The sequence below is a fragment of the Oncorhynchus mykiss genome, chromosome 10 (genome assembly GCF_057628025.1).
Source record: "Oncorhynchus mykiss isolate SJ-2025 chromosome 10, ASM5762802v1, whole genome shotgun sequence".
In the NCBI taxonomy this organism is placed as follows: domain Eukaryota; kingdom Metazoa; phylum Chordata; class Actinopteri; order Salmoniformes; family Salmonidae; genus Oncorhynchus; species Oncorhynchus mykiss.
This window is the reverse complement of record NC_143031.1, coordinates 68,704,470-68,731,544: the sequence shown is the minus strand read 5'-3', so window position 1 is coordinate 68,731,544 and position 27,075 is coordinate 68,704,470. Positions and strand designations below refer to the sequence as shown.

The 27,075-nt window shown below is 42.1% G+C and overlaps 1 protein-coding gene across 4 annotated transcripts in view; it reads right to left on the bottom strand.

The window, feature by feature from the left end:
* The window catches only part of mrb (mineralocorticoid receptor form B), a 95,090-nt gene that overhangs the window by 30,652 nt on the left and 37,363 nt on the right, over positions 1 to 27,075 (bottom strand). For 2 of the 4 annotated variants that reach the window (XM_021617183.3, XM_021617184.3), the window contains exon 3: positions 9,115 to 9,251. In XM_021617183.3, the coding sequence (XP_021472858.3) occupies positions 9,115 to 9,251 (137 nt within the window). 4 annotated transcript variants of the gene reach the window in all.

The window sequence follows — 27,075 nt, the reverse complement described above, 5'->3', positions numbered from 1 at the left end:
CCTCTATACCGGTGCCCCCGCACATTGACTCTGTACCGGTACCCCCTGTATGTAGCCCCGCTATTGTTTATTTACTGCTGCTCTTTATTTGTTATTCTTATCTCTTACTTTTTTTTTAGGTATTTCAAAAAAAACTGCATTGTTGGTTTAAGGGCTTGTAAGTAAGCATTTCACTGTAAGGTCTACTACACCTGTTGTATTCGGCGCATGTGACAAATACAAATTGATTTGATTTAATCCAAGAAACCATTGCCTCCTATTTGTACTCCATAAAAGCATTCCTAGAATGTGAATGTGCACTGATGGACATGGTGGACCATTATTACATCCTAATGTTTTCATATACCAAGGAACAGATCAAATCAACATTATACTTATTATAATGATACCAAAAACACATTTTGTACATAGTTTTCTTTCTATAATGCTATACTTTAATACAATATAAAATCTCCTGCAATCATCGTAAAAGGGCTACGGCTACATTACTACTGTAAGTGCTCAACCAGCTCCAGGAGAGAGAACTCCATTACATTACATGGCAACCGAGGGAGTTCCTGAACGGACTCCATTGATGTCTCCTTTTTGCTGTGTTTGTGACATCAACATCTGGCAACTGGCCTATGAGCGGACCCTGCCTGTCAACTGGAGCATAAAACCGCTATGGGGATATTACTATGTGGGGAATACGATGTCTCCCTATGGGAGACCCTTTTGAACAGCTTTTCTTTCTTTTTTTTGGCCCAGGTTGCCAGATACTGAGAACCTCTTTGAAAGAAGAGTCTGAGAGGCCCATGTCCTCCACAGATTCAGGTTGAGGCCATACAGTACTGCAGCCTTTAAGCAGTTCCTATTTAAATAGTCTGAACTTGAGACCGTGGCTCGTGTTTCGGTATCTGTCCCGCATTGAGTGAAGAGGCGTTGTCTAAGACACTTGTGTCATTAGGCTAGGCTATATTTAGTGTTTACCGAGCGTCACACGCACACACGACGACAACGGAGATCCTGCCAGTGGCATGTCTATTCTAGCCAGGCAATGTCTTTTGACATGCACCAACACATTTGACATAGGCCACCTTGGCTGCATACAGCTGTGTAACGACTGTTGTTGTTGGATTAAGGCAGTCAGCTCCTAAATGGCGTTCACCAGATAAAAAAAATAAAAAAACGCTGGAGAATTTGACACAGGCTCAGAATGAAAAGCACTCATTTGTTTTCAATGACGACGTCTGTCAGTGGTCTTTTTCAACAGAAGTTCTCAACACGTTCCTATTAGATTCATGGTACACCTTGAAGTCATTCAAACACACACACTCTATACATTTTGTATTCAAAGAGAGAGAATAGGCAGCCCCCAACCAAGTTGATCTGGGTTTCCCATCTACTCCCCTATTATCTCAAACGTCTGTTATTTTACCCCAGGATCACAGCCTTACATGTCTCCATGGTCATTATTCTCTCACCGGGACATTCTAATGTGGTTTTATTTCAACATGAAGGTATAGTCCCCATTCTTTAACCTACCTCTCCATCCTTCCCTCTCACACACACATCTAGTGGCCGATGTTCTCTTGGACCTCCATTTGATTTATTAGTCAACGCCAGTGGTGACAGCTAGTCTTACTGGGGTCCAACACATAGCGAAAAATACATTACAGACAAAATACTTTACAATTGACATTTAAAAACATGAACATCAAAGACAATATAATTGATTTCTATTCGGAAGGAAGGGGCAGCGTTCTTTTATAGAGCGGTTTAGAAAATGAACATTTCCGGCAGCGGGCCAAAACAAACGTGACTTCTCTTCCAAATTAAACAAATCAGAAAGTGCTTCATTACCTGTTTCTGGGGTTAATAGTTACACATATACAACCCTCTTGGATTTCCCAACTGCCCTGTCTGTCACAGCAGTGTGCGCATGATTTGCTGTTTTTATAAAGTCACCTGATTCACTGCCGATCCTAAAGGTTAACCCAGTAACCATGGAAACCACATCCGCCCCTACAGGTTGAACTTCCCGCTTTACCAGGACAACCACAGTGCTTAGTCCCTCTATAGGAATTCTACTATTTGTGATGCAATAATTCAACAGTCTATGTAATGACATGCATACTGTAGGTGTAGGATAATTGGCACACTTGCATATTTAGCATAATATAGACCTACGCAATTTAATCTGGCTTGGTGTAGTAGATAGTCACACATGTAATTTCAGATACCTATCAGTCAAAACACACAAACGATATTTTCTTCAAAAACGTTCTGCAAAGTGCAGTCACAACACCCATACACACATCAACAGTACACACACATACCCCCCACACCACAACTGTATCAACACTGCTCCTGCGCATATCAACCACAAACCAATGGGCCAGTGATAACATTGATAAAGCCCATCTGATTGGCCTGGTGGTGTTATTTGGTTAAACACTTAAGGTGTATCCTACCCAGTGACCCAGTGCTCGGAACCCTCTTTGCATTGATGTCAAAGAACAAAGGTATCAGCCTGGAAGAGGAAGTAGATGGGTGGTGATCGAGGCCTTTAGTGCCACGGGGCAACGAGGGCATGAGTGGCTCCACACACCATCTACATGGGTCATCTCAGGTCAGGTTGAGTTAAGGACACAGAGGAAACACGGAGGGACCGGTCGGTCTGTTGGCTAGATATTAACTGGCACTCATGGTTACGATACTTCCGCATAGGTCTATTATACAATGGACAAGGACTGCTACTAAGAATACTGCCTACCATTCATCTAAGCTGCACTAGAATGAACCAATTAATAGTAACTGGCAACCGCGGATACTGTAGGCTCATTTGGGTCTGGAGCTGGACAAGTTGAAGGCCAGCCATAGGCCTACATCCACGTAGCACTGTTTAAAGGCCTATAAACCCAATAAACCAGGACTGCTACTAAGGTGACTAGCATTCAGAGCATAGACAATAGTTGAATGAACCTTGGGTAACCCTGGTACTTGGCCTACTTACTCATGTTGCTAAACCAATTACTATAATCTGCAAAAAATACATAGTATTCAGGCCTAGTGTTTTATCAATGCATCATCCACAGCTGTTGTTGCCTGCAACATTTAATTAATACAACTGTGGTGTGAAAGGGTTCGGCTTCCATTAAATGACACAATTACTTTTAATTATCTAGCATAATTACTAGAGGCTTAAGGAAATTCTACACCCTCAGTCAGTCACTGTCTGGCCTCGTTCACTAATTACGTTGACAGTCGTTAATGGGGTCAAGGGGAGGGCACTGTCGTCATGGATTATATAGTTGTCTATAGGCTCTAATACAGGTGTCTGATCAAAAACTGCTTTCACTTGGTAACTTGAATTTCTCGTGGCCAGACTAGGTAAATATAAATGTTACGAGCATCTGACCTACAGTAATTAGGCGAGATTTTAGTTCTGGGTTTACCGGGATTTTGGTAACCTTAACGAAGTGGGTCAAACACAACCTAAGAGGTGGTCTTAATGGCTTCCTGTTAATTTATGTAACATTGTTAGTATGGATTAGATTGCTATAATGCCTGCTTTGATACAATCCATGATTGCTTACTTCACCTTATGTTAAAGGGACAAGTGGTGTTCATTGTATGGTACAACTTGGAGAAATATGCCATTTTGGAACACCATGCTTATTGTTATTCTGCATATAGCATGACTAATTCATTTCAAATATATCAGAGTAGTCAAAGGACATCACATCTCTATGAAATGTGAAAATGCACATAGCATGATTGTAATAAATGTACATTACATCAATGTAGGTTTATTGTAAGTCTGATAGAAGAACATGTATGCCATTCGTCTGAGAGGGACTGAGTCTAATAAATGGCTGGGTTTCAGATGCTGTTATATGAGACAACCTGAGGCACCCAGTCCAGCTAGAGGAGGCGTCACAGACCTATCAGTAAAAATGTAAACCATCTGATTGGAGCACAGACCAGTCAGTCAAAATATAAACCATTTGATTGGAGCATGGGCCTGCCAGTCAACTCAAACAGTACCATTCGTGTCCTCAGATGAACTTTTCCACTGATGCCCAGAGAACGAGAGCTTTACATCAGTGTAATGCTAACCATCCCCGTGCCACATACTGCAATACTATACACGGCTAGCCTGTAACACGGTTGAAAGGTTTCACAGTAGACCTTTGAGTTCAATAAAGTAAAAGCCAGTAAAATAATAAGTCATGGAATAAAGAACTGTACTGAATATTATTAAACAGAACGGTATGCCAAACCACTGATGACATGTGAATAATAAACTAGCAGCACTCAACAGTTAGTCTTACAGACCAGAAAGGGGATGTGTCCCAAATGGCACCCTATTTATTATAGTGCACTAGTTCTGACCAGAGCCCTATGCACTGTTTAGGAAATAGGGTGCCGTTTGAGAAGCATCCCAGAGCAGCAGTCCACATGGAGTGGTTTACAGAGCCCAGCTGTCTTGTATCAACACGCTGTCTCAGGGATGACTTCAGGGATAGGGGAGGGGTAAGGATAAGGGAGGGGAGGGGTAGTGGAGGGGAGGGGGTAGTAGAGACTAGTTCAATGTGTGAAGATGCTTGGCTTGGAAAGGTACTGTATCCACACTGGGATAGGGTAGGGATAAGGGAGGGGAGGGGGTAGTAGAGACTAGTTCAATGTGTGAAGATGCTTGGCTTGGAAAGGTACTGTATCCACACTGGGATAGGGTAGGGATAAGGGAGGGGAGGGGGTAGTAGAGACTAGTTCAATGTGTGAAGATGCTTGGCTTGGAAACGTACTGTATCCACAATTTTCGAACAGTTTTTATATACATTGTCTGCCATGCTAATTAAATTCAAGTCAAGTACAAACCAAATTCCTACGTGAGGTAACAGAGACTACAGTAAGTTCGTTTTGTAGGTACTGTATGAGGTGAAACAACGACCAACAAGGCTCAGAAATGAATGAGAATTTGTCTATAACTTTATAGGAGATAATGATTCTACAGCAATACCCCTGGGTGTTATTCATAAGCCCCCGTAACCCTTTCCATTTAGCAACAGCTGCTAAGCTCAATAAATGATGCCTTGTGCTCAGCTACACAGAGAAGGCTATTTGTCATATCAACTAAATGTATATAAAAAGACAAACGAACGAGTATTAAAATGCATACACCGTTATTCTCTAAATTACGATGGAATATTTATTCTTTGAAATGAGAGATCTTTAAGTGAACAGTTAGTGGGCGAACATTTCCATAATGAATTAAACATCATCTGGTTTCAGTCTGGTGGGAGGCAGCATGGAGTGGAAAGGGAAAGGGAGATACCTAGTCAGTACAACTGAATGCATTCAAAGAGAGGTGCGGGTGGGGGGCTGCCTTAATTGACATCCACGTCATCAGTGCCTGGGGAACAGCGGGTTGATGGCCTTGCTCAGGCAGAACGACAGATTTTGACCTTGTCAGCTGGGGATTCGATCCAGCAACATTTCGGTTACTGGCCCAAGAGGTGTATATACTGTATATGAGAAGTTCCATTGAGATCAGAGTGGTATACTGTTCAGCCGAACACAGTTTAAAGCTACACTTACCAAACCACCAAAAACTACCATTCACACAAACCCAGTACATACTGTACCTAGTTTACATCTAACCCAAAATTATAACCTGAATTATAGATTATATTCCAGTTCCTTCCACTACTCACACACTCCGTAGTATGGTCACAGACCTGTTTGTACAGTATCGCCTAATCCTATGGCTAATGACACACAAAGAGATCTGAGACCAGCCTATAGACTCCTCGACTTTATCATTGAAGGGAAGCGTACACAGGATTTTAATGTGAGCTGACGATGAGTAAAGAATACTAACTAGCTGTGGGTTGTAATGGGTCTGAGACTCTGAGTCGGTAACTGGGTCTAATGGGCGGAGGCAGTAGGAGGCCGTCGTGCCTGTGAGGCAGCTGGGGGGCGCCTTGACAGAAATTAAACATGGATTATTTCTCCCGTTGTATTGACATTGTTCTGCAGTCTCCTCTCATAGCTCATTATCAGACTCACAGAGGCCAGGTTTTTCACATTGAGGAGGAGAGAGGACGAGGGGAAGGAGGAGAAAGAGGGAGGAGGAGAAGTAGAACGTCTCCTCACGTCCTACTTACACCTCTCCGGAGCTTGGTGCTGACACATCACTTTAGTTTTCTTTCTCTCGCTCTTGTTCCCTCTCTCTAGCTTACTTTCTTTCTCAGCCCCTCCTCTCTGTGTCTGTCTGTCTCCCCCTCTCGCTCGCTCTCTCATTCTTTCTGTCTGCCTCATTCTCTCACTCCACTCCCTTCTATGTCTGTTTCTCTGCCCTCTGTCTCTCTTTTGCAATTCCCCTGTCTTTTTCTCCTACTATCATTCTATACCCTACCTCTTTCACTCCCCGTTTCTTTCCCACCCCCTCTACCTTTCTTTCCCTCCCCCTCTACCTCTCATCCTCTCTTCCCCACCCTCCCCCTCTTAGCAGCTATGCTGATGTAAGGTAAGCGCTAGCTGGGCTCACTGCACACATCACAAAGGACACACATACTACAGTACAAGCAACCTTGATGACATCAGCCCACTAGTTCACATAGTTTGACCAGGCAGCAGCTGCACCAGAACAGACCCTAGAGTAGTCAGTTCAAACATAATATACACTACATTACCCACAATTCCTATAGATTGTAACTAGGCTATTCCACATCTAAGAGAGAGAGTGATGGCCTACAATACCTGACAGTATCAGTTTAGATGTGACACAATCTTCTCCTTAAGTAATTTTAAGGAGTAGGATACTTGTCCGGATGCTTATAAGAAATCTCGCTACACCCTCTGACGAACCATTAAACAGGCAACGTTCAATACAGGACTAAGATCGAATCCTACTACACCTCTCTGATGCTCGTCAGATGTGGCAGGTCTTGCAAACTATCACGGATAGTGACGCGAGCCTACGAGCGAAATGCCTTCTATGTTCGCTTCGAGGCTAGAAACACTGAACCATGCATCAGAGCACCAGCTGTTCCGGATGACTGTGTGATCATGCTCTCCGTAGCCTATGTGAGTAAGACCTTTAAACAGCATGCGCTGACCAGCTGGCAAGTGTCTTCCCTTACATTTTCAACCTCTCCCTGACTCAGTCTGTAATACCTACATGTTTCAAGAAGATAGTCCCTTTGCCCATAGTCCCTTTGCCCAAGAAGGCCAAGGTAACCTGTCTAAATTACTATCACCCTCTAGCACTCACATCTTTAGCTATCAAATGCTTTGAAAGGCTGGTCATGGCTCACATCAACACCATCATCCCAGACCCCCTGGACCCACTCCAATTCTCATACTTCCCCGACAGATCCACAGATGACGCAATCTCTATTGCACTCCATACTGCCCTTTCCCACCTGGACAAAAGGAACACTTACGTGAGTATGCTGTTCATTGACTGCAGGAAACAGAGGGCCGAGAACGCCCCCATTCACATCAACTACCTCGTACCCCTGCACATTGACTTGGTACCGGTATTCCTTGTATATTGTCTTGTTATTTTATTGTTTCCTTTTACATTTCTATTCTGATTTCCTTTTACAGGTTTTATACATTTGTCTTTAACTCTGCATTGTTAGGAAAGGGCTCGTAAGTAAGCGTTTCACGGTAAAGTGTACACCTGTTGTTTTCGGCGCATGTGACAAATACAATTTGATTTGATCATTTGACATGGCTATCTAACACACAGAACGAGGACATGTTTAGGGGCTAATTGAACAAGTGAACAAAGCAGCAGTTGTTCCACAGAAATCACAGCAGTTTCCCAAGAGGCAAACAGTCTACAGATTCCAACTGTGTATCCCATTTGGAATTGAATGAGCCTAAAATAAGACTGAATAGGCCTGGGTGATAACACTCTTAACCAACCTCATGTGGCCAACTCTGCTGCCTGCTTTCTGCACAAACAGCTGCACACACACACACACACACACACACACACACACACACACACACACACACAAACACACAGATCTTCAGCTGTTATATGTTAACTCTTCCCAGCCCTCCCAGGCACGCTCAGAGTGGAATGATATCATTTCTGATCCGATAACCCAGGAGACCTAATCCGGTTTCATAGGGATACATATATTGACTGTTTGTAAATATCATCAAATGAAGACATAATTCAATAGGAGTTGACTGTAGTTCCTCAGTTGACTGCTGAAAAAACACCTACCGACTGCCTTGTTGGTGCTTGCCTGCCTCCTCGGAGAGTGTGTGTGTGGTGTGGTGTGTGTGTGTGTGGTGTGTGTGTCCATGCACGTATGTGTGTGAGATTTAGCCCAGCGCCTCACGCTACACACGGTAATGAAAAGCGCATTATGAGTTTTTGTTTTTTCCCCAGCTAAAACACAGCATAAAGGGCTGTTATGGGAGAAGTATGTAGTTTGTGAGGTTTTCAGTCATCTTAGGCCACAAACTGTACATGCGGAGCAATTTAACCTTATTTGTTTCTGACTGAGTCATACATTTCTGTTTAAAACTATAAATATTTGACAGGTAATTATCTAGAAGCTCCAAAAATGGAGTCATTCGTAAACACCAGTTTACGACTTCCTTTTAAACTTTATTGGTATTTCTTTAGACTGACTGGTCTGGTGTCACCTCTCTCTGGGTGAGTATGTTTTGGGTTTGGGCTACTTTGTTGCTAGCTCAGCATTTTCTCCTGGAGGTTATTCTTCTAAGACTATATGGACACTGGTGTGAGTTAAGTTAGCGCCCTGGCGCTAGGCTAACTTAGCACTGAGGTTTAAACCCGCTAATGGAGGGGTTGTGTTTCGTACACAACCAAAATGGCCGACAATTATCTTTAAAGGCCATATTCACATCTTCTGACCAGGCATATTTCTGTCCCCAATCAACTGTACTACTATAGACAGAAAAGCAGATTATAAACAGAAGCTCTTTAAAATGCATTTCACACTTTCTTTAAGACTTTACTTTACACTGTGTCCCATATGGAGTCTGAGGCCATAGAAGGGAGGGTTCCTCAGACTTCAACAGGAGGCACGCTAGTAAGCACCCAAACCCAGACCCAAACGGAAAGGCATATCATACTTTTCCTACCTTCTACGGCTCTCTTGAAGAAGACCTTGCAGCTGCCGCATGTAACAACCCCGTAGTGACATCCCGACGCCTCGTCCCCGCAAACCAGACACACTTTGGCTGTGGACGACGGGTGTCTCAGCGACGCGCTGAAACAAAAGCACACACCGAGACGACACAGTTTAGCCTTTAAAGCTGACAAAGTAATTGTTATCCAACGACATCAGAAACGGAGGCCTCTGAGATGCTGTGAAACATTCACATTTTTACTACGTAAACAGTACATTAGCCGCACAATGTGGCTAACCATACGGATCCCTGCCAACTGACAAAAAAAGAGAAAGGATTTTGCACTTGTCAGATTTACTGCAGCGAGTTGGAAATGACGCTGACAGAAACACAGAGGAGACGTCTTTAGCAGGCTAAGAAAAACAAAGGACAGACAAGAGGCTGTGAGGAGGGGTGTGTGTGTTTTTGTCTGTTTGTGTGTGTGTGTGTGTGCGTGTGTGCGTGCCTGCGTGCGTATTTGTGCAAAATAACAGCAAGACTGTGGAGTTGATTTGGCCCAGATGACAGAGTACAGATTAAAGTCAGAAACACTACAGTCAAAAGGCAGAAACTGTTAGCAGATGTTACACTAGGCTAACCTAACAATATCTCCCCTTCAACTACCTATCGCTGATGTCTAAGGTCAACTTTGAAACAACTGTTTCCTAAATAATGGATTCTAAGATATGTAGGCTATAGGTCTGACCTACGCCGTTGTGCACATGTGGAGAGAGATGTCAAACCAATGTCGATAGACTATCAGCCAAGTTGATAATGGGACAGCTCCCACTATGGACTGACCTGGCTGCAGAGTTCACATCCTGTCATGTCACTGAGTCTTGCGCCATAGTTAATGATTCTCCAGGTGGTAATCAGGGGCGAGGACTTAACTTGTTATTGATGACACGGATAGGTCGAACCCTTAGTCACACACACACACACACACACACACACACATATAGGTGGATCGCTTAGTCACTGGGCTCAGGGCATTGTAGGCCACTTATGTACGCGTTGATGTGATGACACATCACACAAGTTTGCTCAATCATGTTGTTCTCCCTTTCTATGTTGTGAGTCATGCTATGGCTTACTGGGTCACTATGGCTTACGGGGTCATTATGGCTTACGGGGACATTTTCTAATAATATGCCAGACGAGTTCACCTATGCCTTAGGTCAACTTAACCAGAGCGTACTGGGGTTACGCAAGAAATACTGAGTGACGACTCAATATTGTACTGTGTAGCCAGTGTCATTGGTCAATTGGCCTGCTGTACTTAGGCAAGGTCGAAAATGAGGCTTTGAGAAGATATGGCTATGCCGTTACGGTAGATAAGTTCAAATCTATACTGTAAGTTACACGCACCATAAAATACATCTCTAGAGAGAGGGAGGCAGGGAAGGAAATAAGTATATATTTTGCCCAAACATTTAAAAACGGACCAGGCCTGGGTGCTCCAAATAGTTTTGCTGAATCAGCAGAGATCAGATTAAATCGCTGGGTGAAACCTGACATAGTTTTCGGGGCAGGAACTCGACAGCGGCACAGTGATGTCCTGTGGAAAGGTTTGAAAGTGACCCTTTCAAATGATGCACATGGCATCAGCCTAAATTGCGGGAGTAAACTCTGGAGCAGTTGTGAATACACTGTGTACAGTGGGTAACATATTGAAGGCTTGTTTCTCAGGGCGGGACATTCATTAATGTCAGTTATTAATGTCTACTCCAGATACTGAGTCGGCCGTAACCAAAAGCAGTCTATGTAGAGAGAGATGTAAAAACCAGACAGAGCACAGCGTTGTTATTGACAAGATGGCTTATTATTCCAAGGGTATTTGAAGTGTTTAATGTAAGTTACAGTGCTGTGGAGTAAATGTTGTACATGGTAAAAAATATATGTTTAGTCTATAATACACATTTTTGCTGATTTACACAAAAATAATCTATGCACACAAATAAACACACATGCATTGAAACACACACACACCCTACTCCCCACCGAAACAACAAAAACAAGGAGATAGGTACAAAAACAGGACATGTCGTATCAAGACATTAAAAACGACCTCCCTCCAGCCCCCCCTCCTTCCATTTAATTACCTCGCTCATCTCAATCAATAACACACAAGGTGATTGTCTGGTTAGCATTCTCCCGACATCCTTCATCAAACGAGCTATCTTCTCTCGCAGACACACACACACTGGCTCTAACACACACACTTCCTGCCAGGGCTTGCTGGAGGGGGTAAACCAACAGCGGCAAGCAGATACGATCAGGAGCGCTGATCTAATTCAACCTTGACCATCTACACACACATTCAATTTCTTAGCGCGATTAGAGGAGTCTCTATCGAGATGCGTGTGTGTGTGTGTGTGAGTGGATCTGTCTGGCACTGGGCCTGTTTGTGTGTGTACGGGTGTGTATGTGTATGTGTGGGTGGTTCTATTTATGATCAGCCTGCTAAGCAGACCTCATTTCCCACAAACCCAGTCATCTTTCCCACACCAAAATGCATTGACTGAACTCTGTAATATCAGCAAAACGATGCAGAGATGTGTGGTGAATACAGGGCCAGTAAGCCAGTTGCCTTGCCACGTCACAATAAACTCATCCACCCACCCCCACCCCACGCCCCCGCCCCTGCCTCGCTGCCGGCCGGTCCCCGACAAGGTGACTTCCCCTCCCTGGGAGGAGTTATGTAGGTCATCCCGACTCCTGCTTATGAAACAAGCAGACAGACAGCGGGCCAAGGCTGGCTGCAGTGACTGTGCACACACACACACACAGCTCCAACAGAACTGTAGTATAGTGAAGGAAGACAACACCCAGCCCAGTCAGGATAGAGAACTCACATAGGCTACATACAGACATGGATGCATATGAAATGGCACCCTATTCCCTATGGGCTATCTCTGCATACCTGTTTCTGGAATGTTTGTTGAATGTTTTTACATGAACCTACCAACAAACATTCTGGCATCTAGTACTTGTTAGTTGGTATGTCTTTATTTCATTAGCAAATTTATACTATACAGTTAAACTGTTAAACCTATATGGCAGTGGTGTTCAAAGTTTTTAAGCTGGGACCCAATTTTTTTTCACCAGAATTTCTGGGGACCTTGTTTTTCCCCAATAATTTCTTGTGACCCCACCATACCTCAAATCTAATGACACAACCTTAAATTTGGTAATTTTATTTTTAACCAATAAATACATTTGCTCAATCAAATTTTATTTTTCAAATTAGCTTTCTCAAAAATGTGAATTTTTGTACATTTTGGCGACCCCACTGCAGTTCCCCCGTGACCCCGACTTTGCATGGCACTGCTTTATGGAGAAACAGAGACAGTTGTCCATTTGTATGAAGAGCTCTATTGTACTTTCACCAGGATCAGCGTAACCACAGCTCTCTCCAGTAATGTCTGTTTATTGCAATGAGCTCAACCTCTTTTAATACTACAGCCAGATATTAGTGTCATCCTTCCATCTGTTCCTGGCCCAAACCGTGCCAACACCCAAATGTGCTTTATAAGGCTGCAGCAACAAACTAACACTAATAATCAGCCATTTTGTATGTTTCGCCGAGTACGAGTTGATGAACAGAATCACTTCTTTGGTCTGTGGAAATGATATTCTGGTGTTGTTGGTGTTGTTTTGAACATTAAGTATGCTATCAACCCTAGCAGTTAGCATAAGTATATAACGCAACATTCAACCAGCACTCTGCGATGAATCAGAATCACAATGTCAATCTACCAATTTTTCAGTTCAACTCTTTATACATGGACTATACCAAACATTAGGGACACCTTCCTAATATTGAGTTGCATCTTCCCCATTTGCCCCCCGGAACAGCTTCAATTGGTCGGGGTATGGACTCTACAAGGTGTCGAAAGCGTTCCACAGGGATGCTGGCCCATTTGGACTCCATTGCTTCCCACAGTTGTGTCAACTTGGCTGAATGTCCTTTGGGTGGTGGACCATTCTTGATACACACGGGAAACTGTTGAGCATGAAAAATCCAGCAGTGTTGCTGTGTTTGACACAAACCGGTGCGCCTGGCACTTACCACCATACCCCAATCAAAGGCACTTAAATATTTTGTCTTACCCACTCACTCTCTGAATGGCACACATACACAATCCATGTCTCAATGTTCTCAAAGCTTAAAAATCCTTCTTTAACCTGTCTCCTCCCCTTCATCTACACTGATTGAAGTGGATTTAACAAGTGACATCAATAAGGGATCATAGCTTTCACCTGGATTCACCTGGTCAGTTTATGTCATGAAAAGAGCTGGTGTCCTTAACGTTTTGTATACTCAGTGTATATGACTTACTTAGTTTATAATGAATTAATCCTAATATATGTAACTACTTTTAAAGGGTTAGTTCGGGATTTCCCCAGAGTCAGATGAAATATACCATTTTTGTCTCTGCATCCAGTATGAAGGAAGTTAGAGGTGGTTTCGCCATGCATTAGCAGTCCACAGGAATGCTAGCATGCTAGCTGTTCCAATAGGCGACTCCCTAAAACAAACACACCACTTCAATACAGCTATGACAGGAACAGAGTTTTCATAGCAGGTTAGGAGAGCATTTTCCCTATACTTAATCCTATACCTTTTCCTAACTTTAACCTAATTCTCCTAACCTGCTACATAAATTCTCCTAATCTGCTACAAAAAGGTAACTTCCGGTCGTAGCTGTATCAAAGTGGCGTGTTTTAAGGGAATCTCGTTCCCATAGACTTCCAGTCACTGCACTAAAGCTAGTTAGCAACTTTAAACTGCAAGCAGATACATAAAAACAGTATCCACGAGTTCATCTGATTCTGGGGAAGTAGATAAAGGGCCTCATTGCCAAAATCCTGAACTATCCCTTTAAGAGCCCAATGTTCTACCACCACCAGACACATGCAAAAGCAGGTGATATATCTAGCCTCAAGATACATGTCTAAAAAGGAGCTCTTATTCTTTTCACTCTTGACCCCAGTCTCTTTTACGTTAGACATGTACCATTGGAGACTAACTCAAGGGGACTTCCAATGCTACCAGAAGATCAAAGCCCCCCCCCCCCCAGTCCTTTTTTATTAGATTTATTTACAAAAAGACCCAGGGAAAGAATTTTCATTGTTTGTAGTCTACCTTTAATCTTCAAACAATAACACAGGCGATACAATAGCAGTTTATTTCATCGCACAAATCTCTCGTCAGAATAAGTTGAGCAAACAACCTTTATTTCTCGCCCTGCCTCGCTCCATATGAATCCGTAAAATATCTATGGGATTGATTTCCCCCCGCAATATCTCACTAGAGACTCTATTTTGTCTCAGGGGACTATATGATAATGGGAAAACTAGATAAGGCCTGGAGATGTGATTGTGGGTGTGAAGCCAGAAAAGAGCCACTCACTGACTGTGCGGCGAATGCGTTATTGGGCAACAACAGGACAGATGTTGGACGCCAGGCAAACTAGACGCCAGGCTAATTTGGATGTCACACTGGGATAACACTGAAAAAACCCAGAATGCTTCAAATATCTGGACACTTTCTCAGCTGTGTAAGGAATGCTTTGTCAGCATGAGTTAAGTTAGTGAAGATGGGTGATTTAGCTAAAGTTAATGGTGGTGGTATTAGGGGGAAAGGCAGGGATGCAGCCTCATAGAAGGATACTATTGGAGATTGTTTATCTCTATGGATGATAAACAGCCTATTGGATATCCTACAATAATTGTCTGTCGATACAGATTTGTTTTTTCATATGTATTTTATTTATTCACTACAAATCTGTCTTAGTGGGTCAGTTGCCTCTGTATTTTGCCTGGCTAGAGAGAGAAAGAGTTGGTTTGTTTTTACCTCAAGACTGTCAGTAAGCCTCCAAGACTAGAACACAGGTCAGGAAAGGAGTGTGCATTCGGGGTCAGATGAACTCTGAAATGAGGCTGGATGTCGGGAATGGTTACCGTGGAAACTGAACAGAAAATAAGGTATCTGCCGTCATAGACAAAGTAACGGGAGGCAGTCTCAGAAGGTTACTCGTGTAAACGCATTACGTGGGTGATTTTAGATGTCATCGCTGTGACCCTGAAGGCAGAACCCATGTGAGGGAATCAAACCCGTTGACCCCGATAAGTACATTAACATTACATATCACGTAAACAACCTGGATAACCTCACAAGGGCCCTGTTGGATAGAAGACAAAGATCTCATCAGGCATGTACTATACTGCTCTCTTTCTATCTCTCTGTCTGTCACTCACATCTGCACTACACACACAGAGCACATAAAGGATAGGGGTCATGGCAGTGTGTGTGTGTGTTTCAAGTTTTAATGTCATGTACACAAGTACAGTGAAATACCTTTATTTCAAGCTCCAAACCCAACAATGCAGTAATCAATATCAATATAGCACTAAAAATAACAAGGTAGAACAAAAACATGTGAAAAAAAACACACAAATAATAATAAGAAATAAGAAACTACATAGAGTCAGTTCCAATACCATATTTACAATGTGCAGGGATAGTGGAGTGACAGAGGTACAGTAGATATGTATATGGGTAAGGTGACTAGGCGCGTGTGTGTGTTTGTGTAGGCTTACCTTGGGTACATAGATAGCGATATAGTCACTGAGTCATTCCACTTAGCTATACTGTATTACAGGGGTCAGACAAGAGCCATAGCCTCACTGAACCCACAGTCTTGAAAGAGAAGTACCCTTGACTTGTGCAAACAATAGCGCTACAGTACAGTGACCCGCTATGGTCTAGAGTACACTATTTATATAATCCACACCTCGAAATTTAGAAAAATGTTATGTAAAACAAACAGAGAGAGGGATAGAGAACGGATAAAACGAGTTATGTAACTTGTAGTCAGACAGCCTAAACATTAGGACACCCACTCACCACCTCCCAACGAGACAATGAGGTCTATTGAGGTGGAATTAGAGACTGTTGTTAGGGAGCTACTTTACTTCAGCCTCTGTGAAGGTGACCCTAGCATAAGGCCTGTTTGGAGAGTACCTGAGCACACAGAAATCTGATATGTGTATCCCTACGCCTGACTTCTGTTACAGTGATACTATGGTTACAGTACTGTACACTGGCCACTGTGGTTGCACGGGTGGTAAAAGGTTAACTGTGGCCAAAGATGCTTTCTATGGGTTCTGATGCTTCTAGCCTTGAGTTGCACTTTTGACAACATATCTACAGTTTTTCACCTTTGAATGTGTATGCTTTGAATGTGTACAGATTAAGGCAGCCCTCCGCACCTCTCTGATTCAGAGGGGTTGGGATAAATGCGGAAGACACATTTCAGTTGACTACATTCAGTTGGACAACTGACTAGGTATCCTCCCTTTCCTTTTTTTTGTATTGCTTACTGGGTATTGTCCAATGAATTCTGCAACCCCTCCCTCTTCAAATCATGGCCTTTGATGGACTGTCGTTTCTCTTTGCTTAATTGAGCTGTCTACCAAGTAGGGCTATCTTCTGTACACCACCCCTACCTTGTCACAACACACCTGATTGGCTCAAATGCATTAAGAAGGAAAGAAATTCCACAAATGAACATTTAAGAAGGCACACCTGTTAATTGAAATACATTCCAATCTAAAATATGAATATTTGTTTAACACTTTTTTGGTTACTACATGATATGTGTTATTTCAGACTTCTGATGTCTTCACTATTATTTTACAATGTAGAAAATAGTCAAAATAAATAAAAACCCTGGAATGAGTTGGTGTTCTAAAACTTTTGACCGGTAGTGTACAATGTGGGGCATATCTGGGATTCTGGGTATTTCATCCCAATTTTGTTTTTATTGCGCAACAGAACATGAATTGACTGTCCGATTGTATCTGGGCTGTGATTGCATTCCTTACTGTATCTTATCTGTGTTTGTGCTGTCTGCTCACCGCATAAACTTTCCCTGACCCTCCTGATAACAACAACAGATCTACATTCTCTCTCTCTCGCTCTCTCTCTTCTCTCTTCTCTTCTCTCTCTCTCTCTCGATCTCTCTTCTCTCTCTCTCTCTTCTCTCTTCTCTCTTCTCTCTTCTCTCTTCTCTCTTCTCTCTCTCTTCTCTCTTCTCTCTTCTCTCTTCTCTCTCTCTCTTCTCTCTTCTCTCTCTCTCTCTCTTCTCTCTCTCTCCTTTCTCTCTTCTCTCTCTCTCTCTTCTCTTCTCTCTCTCTCTTCTCTCTTCTCTCTTCTCTCTCTCTCTCTTCTCTCTCTCTCTTCTCTTCTCTCTCTCTCTTCTCTCTTCTCTCTTCTCTCTTCTCTCTTCTCTCTCTTCTCTCTCTCTCTTCTCTCTTCTCTCTCTCTCCTCTCTTCTCTCTCTCTCGCTCTCTCTCTCTTCTCTCTTCTCTCTCTCTTCTCTCTTCTCTCTCTCTTCTCTCTTATCTCTCTCTTCTCTCTTCTCTCTCTCTCTCTATTTCTCTCTCTCTTCTCTCTTCTCTCTTTTCTCTCTCTTCTCTCTTCTCTCTTCTCTCTCTCTCTTCTCTCTTCTCTCTTCTCTCTCTCTCTCTATTTCTCTGGAGACGAGGAAACATTTTTGACTAGGCATGCAGAATTCTGCAAAACTATCCTCTCTGTACAACGTAAAACACCAAATAATGCAGGCAGAGCAGAGTTAGGCCCGATACCTGCTAATTATTAAAATCCAGAAAAGAGACGTTAAATTCTACAACCTCCTAAAAGGAAGCAATTCCCAAACCTTCCATAACAAAGCCATCACCTACAGAGAAATAAACCTGGAGAAGAGCCCCCTAAGCAAGCTTGTCCTGGGGCTCTGTTCACAAACACACCCCACAGAGCCCCAGGACAGCAGCACAATTAGACCCAACCAAATCATGAGAAAACAAAAAGATAATTACTTGACACATTGGAAAGAATTTACCCCCCAAAAATGTGCAAACTAGAATGCTATTTGGCCCTACACAGAGAGTACACAGATAGTGGCAGAATACCTGATCACTGTGACTGACCCAAAATGAAGGAAATCTTAAACTATGTACGGACTCAGTGAGTGTAGCCTTGCTATTGAGAAAGGCCGCCGAAGGCAGACCTGGCTCTCAAGAGAAGACGGGCTATGTGCACACTGCCCACACAATGAGGTAGAAACTGAGCTGCACTTCCTAACCTCCTGCCAAATGTATGACCATTGTATGACCAGACATATATTTCCCTCAGAATACACAGACCCACTAAGAATTCGAAAACAAATCCAATTTTGATAAACTCCCATATCTACTGGGTGAAATACCACAGTGTGCATCACAGCAGCAAGATTTGTGACCTGTTGCCGCAAGAAAAGGGCAACCAGTGAAGAACAAACACCATTGTAAATACAGCCTACATGGCTAGCAAAACAGCCGAACCAGATCCACAGGTCTAACTGCACCTCGCCTAGTGTATCTCCTGACATATAGCTGAGAATAGCCCGTTTTATGGCAAGTTAAAGGGATAGTTCAGGATGTTGGCAACGAGGCCCTTTATCTACTTCCCCAGAGTCAGACGAAGTAGTGGATACCCTTTTTATCTCTCTGTGTCCATAGCGTTAACGCAATGAATGCAAGTCTATGGGTATCTGCTACCATGCTAGTATTTCACAACACAGTATCCCATTCCCGACCGAGAACTTTGACCTTTACCTTAAATAACCTAGAATACCAGCTGAAAGGTTAATAGAGACATAGAGCTGACCTGGTATAACCCTCCCTTAAGCTAGAACCTTGACATCTAGTGATTAAAACTAAGCCTGAGGACAAAGTAATCCATTATGGAACTTAAATTTAGCCTCCATCACTCACTGTCACACCTATAGGCCTTGGTCAAATGTAGTGCACTATATATGGTATAATATTGGGTACTGATGCAGCACTGACTGTAACTAATTGCCTAAGATAATGAAACCATCTAAGAATGTTCGCGTGAATCTCCACGGCGATGTGAGTGACAGGCTGTTATTAACTTCTGGCTCGAAACTCCCATAATTCCCGGTTGTCAACATCAGAGAGTCTAGAGAGGCAGAAGTAGTAATAAAATCCATCGGCCTCAGTCATGTGATACGGCTTTGAATGAGCTGCTGTCTAACCTAGCGCACAAACTATGTCTCTGTACTAAACTCGTAGAGAAAAAAAAGGTGCTAAGTAGAATAATATAGGGTTCTTTGGTTTGTCCCCATATGGGAACCCTTTTTGGTGCCAGAACCCTTTGCAGAGAGGTTTTCATAGAACCACCTGTAAATGGTTCTACTATGTTACCGGTGACTACCTCATTTTTACATGAGGTGACTGACTACCTCCATGAAGCTGGTTGAGAGAATGTGCAAAGCTGTCATCAAGGCAAAGGGCTACTTTGAAGAATCTCAAATATGAAATATATTTTGATTTTCAGTGGTGTAAAGTACTATAGTAAAAATACTTTAAAGTACTACTTAAGTCGTTTTTTGGGCTATCTGTACTTTACTTTACTATTTATATTTTGGGCAACTTTTACTTTTACTTCACTACATTCCTAAATAAAATAATGTACTTTTTACTCAAACATTTTCCCTGACACCCAAAAGTACTTGTTACATTTTGACAGGAAAATGGTCCAATTCCTGCACACATCCCTGGTCATCTCTACTGCCTCTGATCTGGCGGACTCACTAAACACAAATGCTTTGTTTGTAAATTAATGTCAGAGTGTTGTAGTGTGCCACTGGCTACCCGTAAGTTTAAAAAAAAAACAATTAAAAACCAAGAATATTTGCTGTCGGGTTTGCATAATATAAGGAATTAGAATATTTTTCCTTTTACTTTTGATACTTAAGATAATTTTAGCAATTGCATTTACTTTTGATACTTGAGTATATTTAAAACCAAATACTTTTAGACTTTTACACAAGTAGTATTTTACTGGGTGACTTTCACTTTTATTTGAGTCTCTTTCTATTTAGGTATCTTTACTTTTACTCAAGTATGACAATTGAGTACTTTTCCAGCACTGTTGATTTGTTTAACACTTTTTGGGTTACTACATGATTTCATATGTGTTATTTCATAGTTTTGACGTCTTCACTATTATTCTACAATGTAGAACATAGTAAAAATAAAGAAAATACCTGGAATGAGTAGAGTGTCCAATCTTCTGACTGGTACTGTATATCATAAAACCTAGTTATAACCTAACACAGTGGTGTTAGGGAACTCCTAGTTTACAGGCCCCATCAGGCCTGCAAGTCACATTATGCTGGCTTGCAAAGTGATGTGTAAATCCTATTGGAATCCAGATATGCAACAATTTGAACTTTTAATCACCTGCTACCTGCATTCAGAATGACTGCCAGAATAGGCAAGACTGAGTAATGAGACTCCCTAAATCATCTAAACTGGAACAACCATCTCAGTAACGGGTTCAATAAATCCAACTACTAACAGATTGGATTAGTTTAGGAAAATGAATGTAATTTATCTTTGTGTAGCATAAGATTAATCAACCAATCAATGTATATGCAAAAACACAAATATTGAAACAAAGATTTCTGAAAATCAATATCCAATACAGAATGCTGGGAAATATGATAATGATGGGTGTGGTTTTGAGTTTATTACTTTACACATAGTAAAAATGACACAATCACACTCAACTCTGGTTACTAACACCAACACTGGGATTATTTTACACCACTGAGTGTTAAGTTAATTTAACTTCTGAATCAAGACTAGAAATGTTACACTTAAAAATCAACACATGGTAATATTGGCCAATTGGCTGTGTACCATCCAATACGGGTTAAATTTAAATAAAACATTTTAAAAATATAATACACTGCTAGTTCACTCATACTCCCTTCTATTTTCCTACTCTCTGCTCAATAAAATCACAGAAAATACTACTTTTAAAGAAAGAAATCATGGCAAAGATATATGTCAGTACTGCATGTAAAATGATTAAAGGAATACCAGATACATGCACAAATATTCCCATATAGGTACAAACATTTTTAAATTCTCATATCTTTTTAGATTTGATCAGATCACTCAAACTCCTGATGTTAAAGTGTTAACACTGAGGTAAACACTAATGCTCAGGCACTATTAAAAAGAAATAAAAAAGACAATACAAAAGCTTATTCAGATTCAGAAGAGTAGAACCCTTCTTGTGACTCCCAAAGAATCATCAAAGAACACTCCAAAAACCATTCTTGGTATGTTAAAGTTTTTAGGTAGAACCTTTTGTCTTACAAAGAACCCCCGTCTTCCAAATAGGGTTCATCAGATTCAAATGATTCTTGGTAGACCTTCTTAGATATTTGCTGTTGTTTTGCAACTGAATTATCTACTAGGCCGATAATGACTTATGACTGATTCCGGTTGTGCCAGCTATGTATCTGACCAGAGAAAACCTCTTGATCAACAGTCCAAGGATGCGTCCCAAATTGCACCATTACCCAATTCCCTACATTGCACTACTTTTGACCAAAGCTCTATGGGCCCTGCCGTTTGGGACGCAACCCAAGTCTGAACCACTTTGATCTGAAGCTGAGACAATATCTGTATTGACTCGAAGAATCAAGGCCTCACAAGTCCAGTACAGCTCTCTGATCAGTTAATGAACCTCATTGTTTCTGTTTTTAGCTGCAAACTTCCAGGAACGTTGTGCTGGAAGCAACCAGAAAATTCCCAGTAATAGGCCTACACAGTCGGCAACCAGCTGGCAAGACTGCTTGTTGAGAAATAAACTTACTGGGCATAGGATTGATCTCCAGGCCATGGGAAATTGTGAGATACCCCAAACAAGAAGCCTGGTCATATACACAATGAGGTTTAAAAACAGAACAGAACATGAAATAAACACCACCACGCAATGACTTTGATCGTATTCCCCCCTCAAAATAAAACCTGTACCATAGCAGGGAAAACAAGCGAACGAGTTGGCGTTAGGCGTTAAATCTAATCAAACCGAAGAAAAGGCCATGTTTTCAGCACCTTTGGGGTAACCCGGCACACTATTTACACTAATCTAGCTTAGTGGCGTAGCCCGTAGACATAAACAGAACCTGCTGCGTCAAAGCTGCACTGCTAAAGCCTGTTTCTATGAGGCAACAAATCCTCTGCTTCCGGTGACACAGGTGAACTTGTGACCCTTGTCACCCTTGGCGTTTAACCTCCTACCCCCCCCCCCCCCCCCCCCCCCCCCCTACCCCCATCCTACGCCACCCCCACCCTCCTTTGTTCGCCCTACCCCCTACCATGGTTCTCTACAGCTCCAATACCAGGCCTTGTCTGTTCGGCCCCAACAGGTCAAGCCAGGGTATGGACCAAAACACAGTCAGTTTTGAGTAGCTATGACAAACAGGAAAAGCAAATCTCTAAAGTGCAAGATTATCTTGTGAGGATCAGGCCCTAGCCCTGACCTGAGCCATGCACCTCGACCCAGGCTAACAGCTCTCTCTCTCTCTCTCCCTCCTCCCTCTCTATTGTACTTTGCAGCAACAGTTATTTCACACTTTAACTTTGTCGCATCACCGAGTACAGTAGTATTGGGCCAGTAAGATGGATTGTGCACATGTAGGGAGAAAGTGTAGAGACTCAAGTGTGTGGAGAGGTCATGACCTGAGCATGCATAAATGTAAAGAGTAGGACTCTAGAAGCGCAGCTAAAAACAGATGTTGATCTAGGGCATGCAAGTAAACTATGTACCATTTTTTATTTAACCTTTATTTAACTGGGCAAGTCAGTTAAGAACAAATTCTTATTTATAATGACGGCCTGCCCTGGACAGCGCTGAGCCAATTGTGTGCCTCTCCATGAGACTCCCAATTACAGCTGGTTGTGATACAGCCTGGAATCAAACCAGGGTCTGTAGTGACACCTCTAGCACTGAGATGCAGTGCTTTAGACCGCTGCACCACTTGGGAGTCCCCTAAAGAAATTATGTTTTAATACTATACGGCGTGTCCATTTGTTCCACTGCTTCATGCCCTGGTCACGTGACTACAGTAAACCCAGCAGCCAGCCTCCCTTATGAATTCCATCTGTACAATGACCCCTAACCTCCTCTTGAGCTTTGAAGATTGCATCTAGACTGTGTGTTTACTCTACAGCACAATAAACAATGAGCGGCCAAACTCAGGCCCAGACTGCTCCTCCTCCTGCTTGTCAGACAGCCAACTTGACCAATCGCAGTATCTTAATGAGTTAAATGTGAGAGTATGAGAGTCCCTGCAGTTCAATATAAACATTATAGCTACAGTAGCCAGATGTCCGCATACAAGTGAAAATCACTCAGCATTGATACAAAGACAAACACAGTGTTTCCCCTATATTCATTTAACTTGAACAACTAAACCAGATATAAAGTATGTAGAAAAGATAATGGCGCTATTATGAGATCATCATTATGAGAACCAACAACCACCAAAATAAAAACTACACATTCAGGGAGAATGTAAAATTCAAAAAATGTCATGGCATGGGGCCCCCATTGTTATTATGTTTGAGTTTTCTCTCAGCCCCATGATACAAATATGTAGATTGTAGGAAATGAGCTTTAAAACAGATTTTTTTTCTCTCTCAGCCCCATGATAAAAACAAGCCTTAAGGAGGAGGCCGCGCCCATTGACCCCCCCCCCCCTCCCCTCCCCCCTGTTGATACACTACTATTTAATAGGCCTAGTCTTTCTTTAACATAGCCCACTTTGTGTATTGTATTGAATTTAATTGAATTATGCATTAGTACGTTAATGGTTAAAACACATAGTCAAGCTTGGCATAACATTGTAATCTGCAGAAACGGATTCAAAGAATGACCTTCATCGTAACATGAGGATATTTAGAGAAAAAGTATTCCTCGCTCTAAATCTATGGGTGTTAGCTGGGCACAAAAAGCAGTAATGTAGGTAGGCTATCAATCAATCAATCAATCAAATGTATTTATAAAGCCCTTTTTACATCAGCAGATGTCACAAAGTGCTTATACAGATACCCAGCCTAAAACCCCAAACAGCAAGCAATGCAGATGGAGAAGCTCGGCTATACTGGCAGTGACGTGTTGCCAGCAACCATAGACATTAGCATAGCTGTCACATGCAATATCCATCACCTACCACCAGTCAGTGAATTCTAAATAAAAGATTGAATAGGTTTTCGAAGGAGACTGGTTGAGAGATGTCTTATGCAATGGGGATATAGCTTACTTCTAATGTACTGTACTATGTACACGATATACAGTACATATATACTGTTTGTATACTCCTACAGTATAGTGCTGTGCTTCAAAATATTCTGTGTGTGGGGATGTAGGTCTGTAGCCTAATTCTCTAACCTACTGTATATACATCAGAGGAGGATGGTGTAAGGGTTGAGCATCTCAGTAAAGTCACAGAGTATGAAACCGCAACCACAAGAAACTACAAGGCAGGCAGGCACTGCACTGGACTGCTTGCCAGCCAAGGCCCTCGTTAGCTGGCCCACTGCCAGGTGGTTAGCACTAGGCCAGCACATTCTGCATAGGACTGGGAGCGCAAGCTAGACTGCCTAGCACTGTTGAAGCTTTCCAGTCAGGCTTTATGTAGTATTTGACTACGACTGAATTCTAAAATGTCACCCTATTCCCTACGTAGTGCACTACGTTTGACCAGGGCCCTTGACACTACATAGGAAATAGGGTGCTGTTTTGGATACTTTGACATGCTGAGCTATGGAATAGCTGCATTCTGGAGCCCAGCAAGAAGCCCTATCCACAGACACGTATTCCCTCATCTAGGTCCAGGCAAAACTCTGTAAGCTGCTTACACCCGTCACAACAAGGTGTCATGTGAGGCCAACCTCCACTTCAATACATGCCACTTAGCAGACACTTTTATCCCAAGCAGTTCAACAGTAGGCCTACAGAGTGCATACATTTAAGTATTATGCATGTGATCCCTGCACGAATTGATGCATTGTTTACTGTGTTAAAAAAAATCTGCCAAATATACATTTTGCTTATGCAGGTATCACAACTTTAGCCTATTTAAAGTCATGTTCAACTTCAGGAACAACTATGTCTATGTCTTGGGGCTGCAGGTGGCCTAGAGGTTAGAGCGTTGGATTAATAACTGGAAGGTTGCAAGATCGAATTCCCGAGCTGACAAGGTCAAAAGGTCATTCTGCCCCTGAACAGAGCAGTTAGCCCACTAGGCCGTCATTGAAAATAAGAATTTGTTCTTAACTGACTTGCCTAGTTAAATAAAAATGTATATTGGGCAAAGGGGGGGGGGGGGGACTATTTCAAGTATAGACAGAGTGGCAAACAAATTGCATGTATTATGTTTATTTTCAAGAATGCACAAATTATCATTTGACTATGAAGAATAAACATTATCTGTAGTAATCTCACAATGTATTTCCAAGATGATTCTGAGTTTGTACTTTGTCTCCACGTCCACTAATTTCTAAAATGGACTAGTCCGGGCACAACTATCCCTCAGAGTTTGTTGACAGGTAAGCTGTGTTGAATATTACTCCCTCAAAAAATAACAACACATCAACTGACTGGGTGTAATGTCAGGTATGAATATGCAAAAATATATAGTTTTAAAAGGTTGTATTGTTTTAGCTAGCTCACCAGGATAACATTAAGCTAGCTGCTTACTAGCTAGATAGCTGGACCACCAACTGAGATGTAGGTTTCTGCAGGCATTTTGGGTAAATATAGTTATAGACTACTATGCTATTGGCTACTGTACCCGTCCTTGCCTGAACCCATATACCATATGTCCTGATGATGCATGAAACTCTCCTGCCTCCCATCAAATGGGCAGGTCTTTTATAAATGACAAACATAGCTATGTGATACCTCTATATGATAACTTTGTTATGTTCGTTGTACAACTCTGTGTTTGTTGGGAGAGAATAGTGCATGACGACGTCTTCCCTCTCATCACATTTTGCTACAAGCCTAACAACTGACCTGACCTGACCTGACCTGTGTAGCTGCACAGCTTCTGTTATTACACCAACAACGTCCAATCAGCCATATGAGGCTGGTAGAGTACAGTATAAGGGAGGTCACATCTATAATACTCAAATGTAATATAATACTCTCTGATCCTGGTTCAACTGAGGATAATGGATATAGTCGGTGTTTCCTCTACATGCATTTAGCAGAGGCGAACCTAAATCGTGGCCGCCACTGCCCAAATGTTTTTATATATACAATATAGATGTATGCCCCAGGAAGACCACATCCGCTAACTTTGCCACCACAGATGAAAAAAATCCTAGAGGAAACACTGATTTGAAATTGCATTTGACTGGCTTAACCCAGGGCAACACTCAAAACAAAGCAAGGTTTTTTTTTTCTTCTGAAAGGTCAACTTTGAGATTCTGATCCACCACAGTAGTACAAAAGGATCCTACACAGACGTGCTACAAAATGTTAAGGAACAAGAGCATTAGGACCACACACACACACACCAAAACACACACGTACCCGGTTCTGCTAAAGCTAAATGTGTCCTTGCCCGATGACCTTTATCGAATTTGTGCACGTCAGCGGATTACTGGCACATATGGCCATTGGACGAACAATGCCACACCTGTTCTAGGACGCGCTGCAATCACGTCCCAGTGAAAAACATAACCATAATAAAGAAAAACCTCAAACAGACAATAATAGACTATCCAGGGAACAGACAATAATAGACTATCCAGGGAACAGACAATAATAGACTATCCAGGGAACAGACAATAATAGACTATCCAGGGAACAGACAATAATAGACTATCCAGGGAACAGACAATAATAGACTATCCAGGGAACAGACAATAATAGACTATCCAGGGAACAGACAATAATAGACTATCCAGGGAACAGACAATAATAGACTATCCAGGGAACAGACAATAATAGACTATCCAGGGAACAGACAATAATAGACT